Here is a 7580-nt window from a genome sequence, read left to right as displayed (position 1 = left end):
CCAGGCTCCATATCTTTTATCATTTTTAAGTATCCTATCCACTAATGCTAATTTCCTTCATTGATATTCACTGGCGTTCGTCATGTTCTGGACTTTAAATCGTCACTATTATGTCTTTTCAACATGCTGATGGAAAATTGTAGGACATTATGTGGCTCAGCTTTTGATTTAATGGATATGTTTAATGCTGGTTTGATGAAATCTGCTATCGTTGCTTTGCTATCGCCGTATCACACTGTAATTATAATATCATCGTATGATTAGGTAGCATTATGCATTTTTTGCTAACTGACATCTGCTAATTTCTCATTTCTCTCTTTTTTTATTACTAGATCCACACATTTAGGTTGTTTTGAATAGTACCTTTAAAAAAAACCCTATCAATAATGAATTTGGTCTGTCTTTATGATAAAATATGTAAATTAAAAGAACGAAGGGAACAAATCTCAAGCAGGGAGCAAAAGCTCTGTTAGAGGGAACATTTTGTCCGCATTTGTTCTTTGCTAAGAAGGAAAAAAAAAGTTCAAGAGAAAGCATTAAGTCTCTGGGTTTTTTTTAATGTAGGGAGCAGTGTGGCTTTGTTTTTTTTAACGCTATGCTACTGCAATTAAAAATTCAGTCAAATTCAACTGTGACCGCGGTTGTTGTTGACCTTTTAAAGTGCAGCCACTGAGATAAACCACAGTATGAGACCCGCCAATAAGGATCTCCGTTTGTGCAAACACTGAGGAAAATTTATGTTTGTTTTATTTCATAAACATTTACTATGACGTACTGACACTCCAACCTTCCAATACGCATAAATTATAGACAGCCACATAAAACTGTCAGATATAGTCTACAACTGAGTAATCTGTCCTCTTCTGGATGATGTGGATTTCACACTTCTGGTTCTTTAACGGAAGAATTCTTAATCCAAGTAATTAATTCAAATTAAACAATAACAATTAGTTTACTAATCAGATTTTTTAAATATTCCAAAATACAGACTAATCATTCAGCACAAAAAAGAATAAATCACTTAAAAAAAAAAAAAAAAAAAAAAAAGGCTTTCCACAAGGTTTAGGAGTGTGTTTATGGGAATTTCTGACCGTTCCTCTAGAAGCACATTTGTGAGGTCAGGCACTGATGTTGGACGAGAAGGTCTGGCTCACAGTCTCCACTCTAATTCATCCCAAAGGTGTTCTATGGGGTTGAGGTCAGGACTCTGTGCAGGCCAGTCAAGTTCCTCCACACCAGACTCTCTCATCCATGTCTTTATGGACCTTGCTTTGGTCACTGGTGTGCAGTCATGTTGGAACAGGAAGGGGTCATCCCCAAACTGTTCCCACAAAGAGCATGAAATTGTCCAAAATGTCTTGGTATGAAGCTGAAGCATTAAGAGTTCCTTTCACTGGAACTAAGGGGCCGAGCCCAACCCCTGAAAAACAACACCTGAACTCAGTGATTTGGAGGAGTAACCCTATTTTCCTGCATAAACATTTTTTGATATGAATCCAAGCAAACAGTCATGAGTTACACCGGCCTCATTGGGATCCGTTTACAAGTGACACCCATAATATTTACAAATGTCAACATTAAATAATCTTTGAGTTTCAAACTGTACTGTATAGTTTGACAACAGACTTATGAAGATACCTGGGGCTGGTTCACAAAAGTAGGTTTTGCACATGCAACATTATCAAAAAAAATTAAATTACATGGAACTAATTGGTTCTTGAGGATTGATTTCACAAAAGGGTTAAGAGGACCCAAGAAATATGTGGAAAAAAATAAAAGACAAAAGTGAGATATGGATCAAAATGTAAATACCTGCGGTCTAGTGCCACCTCGGTAGCAGGAGAGAGTGATATCCGTTGACCAAGCTTTATGTCTCTCCGTGATTAGTGCGTGTTTGATCTGTGTGATTATTTTTAGGCAGAAGAAGAGGAAGAGGAGAAGGAAGGAAGGAAGGAAGGAAGGAAGGAAGGAAGGAAGGAAGGAAGGAAAACACCTGTAAAAACCTTGGACCCCTAAAAATAAAATTTCCAATTTTTAAACACTTCTACAACAGACTATATCATTTTCTAGTTCTTACATGATTCATGTCTGATTAATTTTAAGGCAAAAGAAGAAGAAGAAGAAGAAGAAGAAGAAGAAGAAGAAGATAGAGGAGAAGGATAAGGAAGGGAAAAAAGAAAACACCTGTAAAAACTTATTTAAAAAATAATAATGTATATAAATAATTTTTAAACACTTGTACAACAGGTATATAATTTCTAGTTCCTACATTATTTATATCTGATTATTTTAATGAAGAAGAAGAAGATGATGATGATGATGATGATGATGAAGAAGAAGAAGAAGAAGAAGAAGAAGAAGAAGAAGAAGAAGAAGAAGAAGAAGAAGGAGGAGGAGGAGAAGGAGGGGGAAGGAAGAAAGGAAAACACCTGGAAAAACCTTTGGTGCTTGGACCCTGAATAATAACGTGTATATTTCCCCAGGTTTTAAACAGCTGTACAACAGACTAAACCATTTCTTACAGGATTCATGGAATTGAAGGGAAATGAAACAGATCTGTAAGATCTGTAACTCAGGCTTCTATTTTAATGATGAAAATACTACTGTGAAAAGCTCAGTATGGTTAACTGGCATGCTGTGGAAATAAAAGAATGAAAGAAGTTGTCTCCTGATTTTCACCTCCCCTCTGACTCACGAGATCGCTTTTCAGAGTGGGAGGAGCCTGTAAGCGTCCTTATAGGGCTTTGAGATGGTCCTGAAGGGGAGCTCGCGCAGCGCGGTCCCACGCCTCACTATACCGCACGCTCAGCGTCTCGGTCGCGCGTCACTCCGGCACGCGCACTCCAGCCTTCATCCATCCATTCATCCATCCATCGCGTGCGAGGAGAAATCAACAATTTGATGCTTTCGGGACTGAAACAGTTCGGGACTGAGAGAGAGAGAGAGAGACAGGTGCTGTCTCTCGTTTTTTTAATCTTTAACCTATTACCCTACAATTCTTTTATTACATTTTTTCCCTTCCACTCAGGAGATATTCACGCCTGACATCATTTCTCTGTGGTCCATCCGGACGGATTGTAGCTTGATCTTTATTCCTACGGACAAATCTTCTCATCTCTACGACCGGCTCTAACAACACATCCCGACCCGGTGCGTTTAACGGAAAGCGTCACATTTTAGCTCCTGCGCCTTCGCCTTCACAGAACTTCAACAGGCAAGTCAAACAAATAAACCTTTTATTCCGTTCATTATTTATTTTTTCCCTTCTAACCTGCCATTCTCCGCTGCTGTCTGTGGCTCAATTCCACCCCCCCCCCTTTTTTTTTTGGGGGGGGGGGGGGTATAGTGCACTACATAGTGTGTAGAACGCTGTTACTTCATACCCTCGCGCAGTGCACTCATACAGGGAACACGCAGCCGATTGAGATCCGACCTCTCCTCTATTTATTTTGCTTTATTTGTGGGTAATTCGGTTATACTGCGGTAACAAAATGCTGCTGCACTCTGCATGTCTATTTACATATCGGAATATCTACTGACTCTTGGTGTTTCCCCAGTTTACCTGATTTACATGGCCCTGTACATGCAGCAGCTATAACGCGTTATAAAAGCCTCTCCACAGGTGCTGAAGTCGCATGATTGTAGGGTCTTTGAAAAAACTGGCAGGACCTTAGCCACTTTAATTGAAGGGAAAGAACAAACAGGGTGTTTTCATTAAAATGGTGCAGCTCTGTTCTCTAATAGGTTTATTAATCCCCAGTCTCTCAACATTTTGTGAATTCGTGCAGCATCCACTTCACTGAGGGTTTATTATAGGAACTCATATTTTAAGTAGGCTAGGTTAGTGTAATTAATCTTCACAGCCAAGTCCCCAGTGTTGAATTAACTCTGTGTTAAATGAATACCTGCAGTGTATAAAAACACATGTTTATATTCATTTGTATTCCTTGGTACAATTTTCTAGCAGCATCATATTCATTATGTCTGGAAGATGGATGTACATTGTACACAAATGCTTTTTCAGAGTCATGTGCAATTACACACTTATCATTTGTACAGTGTGTGTTTAATCAAGTAAAATGTGACAGATGTTATTCTAGGCTTGTCTGTATGTTACTCTGAAATTTAACCAAGCACTTACTGATATTCTCCATTTCTCTTCAGCCGACCCCTTCGCCGATGGGCTCCGAATCAGACTGCATTGTCTAAATGAAGTTCCTCCGCCATGCAATGTTCCTGGAAGGCTGTGATTCTCCTCGGCCTGGCGTCCATCGCGATCCAGTACACGGCGATCAGGACGTTCACATCTGAGCCCTTTCAGATCTGCCCCGTGCCCAGCTTGGTAAACTGCAGCCTGGCTCAGGAAACGGAGACTTTTGACCGGTTTTGCGATGACTTCCCTTATTTCCCGTACAATGCCTCCAGAGCGAAGACTCACATTCTGATTCTGGCCACAACTCGCAGCGGCTCGTCTTTCGCCGGCCAGCTCTTCAACCAGCACACGGACGTGTTCTATTTATTCGAGCCACTCTATCACGTCCAGAACGCCCTGCTTCCTCACCTCACTCACAGCAGGTACGCGATAGACCGCAGGGTGATGCTTGGAGCAAGTCGCGACCTTTTGCGCAGCTTATACCACTGCGACCTGTATTTCTTAGAGAGCTACATCAAACCTCTGCCTGCAAATCACACCACGGATAAGCTTTTCCGGCGAGGAGCGAGTCGTGCGCTTTGCCTGCCGCCCGCCTGTGACGCCTTCAACCTCAATGAGGTGACTATAGAGGAGGGGGATTGTGTGAGGAAGTGCACCCTCCTCAACCTGACCCTGGCGGCCGAGTCTTGCCGAGAAAGACGACATGTGGCGATCAAGACGGTGCGAATCCCTGAAGTAGGCGATCTCCGAGCTCTAGTGGAGGATCCACGGCTCAACCTTAAGGTCGTCCATCTGGTTAGGGACCCACGAGGCATCTTGGCATCGAGGATCGAGACTTTTAGAGACACCTATCGCCTCTGGAGGATCTGGAGGGCCACCGGGCGCAAACCGTACAACCTCGACCTGAGCCAGATCACCACAGTGTGTGACGACATCTTGCATTCCATCAACACGGGCTCCGAGCGTCCAGCATGGCTTCGTGGCCGCTACATGTTGGTGCGCTACGAGGATTTAGCGCGGCGGCCCCTCCAAAAGACCCGCGAGATCTACGACTTCCTTGGATTGACCATAGATAAAGGAGTGGAGGAGTGGATTCGAAATAACACCAGGGGAAGCAACGACAGTATGGCGAAGCATAAATACGGTACTCTGAGGGACTCGGCCGCCAACGCCGAGAGCTGGAGGCTCAAGCTCTCGCACGACATAGTCGAATACACACAGACGGTGTGTCAGCAGGTTTTAGAGGAGCTGGGCTACAGAGTTGTGAACTCGCCCGAGGAGCTCAAGAACTTGTCCCTTTCATTGATTGAAGACAAGACCTTTGCACCTTTTTTGTAGCGAGCGATCACGACTACAACTATTTTTCTACACTTCAACTGTTGCCTTAAATTCGACACGTTTTGCACTATGGACTTGGCTAGCAGTCACACAGTACGAACAGCACAAAAACAAACAAAAACCAAAAGATTCACTTCAGCCTGGAGTCGACTTGAGGAAGAAAATGCCAGACGCGCTCATTATGTTTTTGTCTCTATGAAGTCCCTGTATTCAACCCATTGCTTTGTTAAAGGTGAATGTTTGTGGATGGAGAACACAGAAACACATCCATGTGCTAAACACAGAGGTCTGAAATGGTAACACCATGCAATAAACCTGTGAATGTTGCAGTCTCATTTTCTCAGCATTTCCTCACTTACTACTCTCTCAAAATATAACACCAAAGTTCACTTTACTGTATCATCTTCACACAGAAACCACGGCTCCAGGTTATAAAATTATTATTATTTTTTTCCTGTTTTTTCCCCCTAGAATGCATTAACCTTTTATTCAGCATTAATGCACAGTAGGCATTTTATGAAAATCATATTTTTTTCTTCATTTCCTGTTACTTGTATCAGGAGGATTACAGAATCCACGATGAATATTTACACAGTGCTGCTGATGTAAACAGCTGAGTATCAGTAGAAATCTCCAACAGACAGAACGCAGACACAAGATCATTAATATAATAATACACATTAAATAAAAAGAGGCTAGCAATTATTTGTGCAAATAAAAAAAAAAACCCAACCTTTTAAATATAGGCTACATCAAATAAATATTATTTTTTATTTCGGATACAAATGACAGCTATGAGAAATGACAAAATCATAACAGTGGTAAAATAAATAAATATAAAATAAATGAATAAAAACAGTAGTAAGAGAGTCTCAGTCCATCTATACGTAAGGCTTATCTACAGAGTTCCACGTGTTCCTCATAAAAACATAAAGGTGTGCAGATCACAGGTGTGCTACTAAATTACTCCTAGATGTGGATGTGTGTGAAGGTGTGTGTGTGTGTACACTGTGCTGCACTGCACAAGCGTATCATCCAGGGTTTGTTCCCATCTCACACATTTTAGACTCCAGATCTGTCAGGACCCTGACCCGGATACTCTGTTTACTGAAGTTCATTAAGTGTCTCACTCTAAGTGTCTTGTAACACGGATGTAAAGTGTTAGATTAGTGGAAAGTTCCGTAATAAAAAACTGTAAAACATCACTAAATATCCAGATTATCATCATTATACAGGTTTAACGTATTAATGAGCCTTACATTTCAATTATTTTGGGATTTTTTTAAATCAAATAATAAAAGTGTGCTGATGAAGAAAGTGGTTCTTTAATACATTAAACCTGTATAATGATGATAATCTGGATATGTATTGATGTTTTAGAGCTTTTTATTGCAGAACTTTCCACTAATCTAACATTATTCCTCCTATCCTACTCCAGATGTCCGAAATATATCACGTGAATGAACCCCGTATGAACTTCGTCTCATTTCAAGTTTCTTTTCTTGTAGAATTTGAATTGTGTTACCTATTATGAGATCATCTTCATAATAATAATAAAAATAATAATAATAATAATAATAATAATAATAATAATAATAATAACAATAATAATAATAACAATAACAATAATAATAATAATAATAATAATAAGAAGAAGAAGAAGAAGAATAAGAATAATAATAATAATAATAATAATAATAATAAGAAGAAGAAGAAGAAGAAGAATAATAAGAATAATAAGAATAATAAGAATAATAATAATAATAAGTTGGATATAAAGTGTTAGATTAGTGGAAAGTTCCGGAAATAAAAAGCTGTAAAACATCACTAAATAGCCAGATTATCATCATTATACAGGTTTAATGTATTAGAGCCTTACATTTCAATTATTTTAGGATTATTACCAAATAATAAAACTGTGCTGATGAAGAAAGTGGAATTATTGTCCCAAATACATCACAACATGATGGAACCCCATCTGTATTTCCTCTCATTTCTCAGTTCTTCAAGTTTCTTTTCTTGTAAAATGTAAACAGTTTGAGTAAATATGTATAAAAATAAATAAATAAACACACAATAGACACATCTG

The 7580-nt window shown here is 39.6% G+C and overlaps 1 protein-coding gene across 1 annotated transcript; it reads left to right on the top strand.

Moving 5' to 3' along the window:
* Nucleotides 1-4225: 4225 nt before the first annotated feature.
* chst1 (carbohydrate (keratan sulfate Gal-6) sulfotransferase 1) lies at nt 4226-5891 on the top strand. The gene has a single exon (XM_058396851.1). The coding sequence runs from the start codon at nt 4226-4228 to the stop codon at nt 5489-5491; it is 1266 nt and encodes a 421-aa protein (XP_058252834.1). The 3' UTR covers nt 5492-5891.
* Nucleotides 5892-7580: the final 1689 nt, after the last annotated feature.

Source organism: Hemibagrus wyckioides, linkage group LG08, assembly GCF_019097595.1.
Source record: "Hemibagrus wyckioides isolate EC202008001 linkage group LG08, SWU_Hwy_1.0, whole genome shotgun sequence".
NCBI classification, from domain to species: domain Eukaryota; kingdom Metazoa; phylum Chordata; class Actinopteri; order Siluriformes; family Bagridae; genus Hemibagrus; species Hemibagrus wyckioides.
This window is presented reverse-complemented; position numbering and strand designations above follow the sequence as displayed.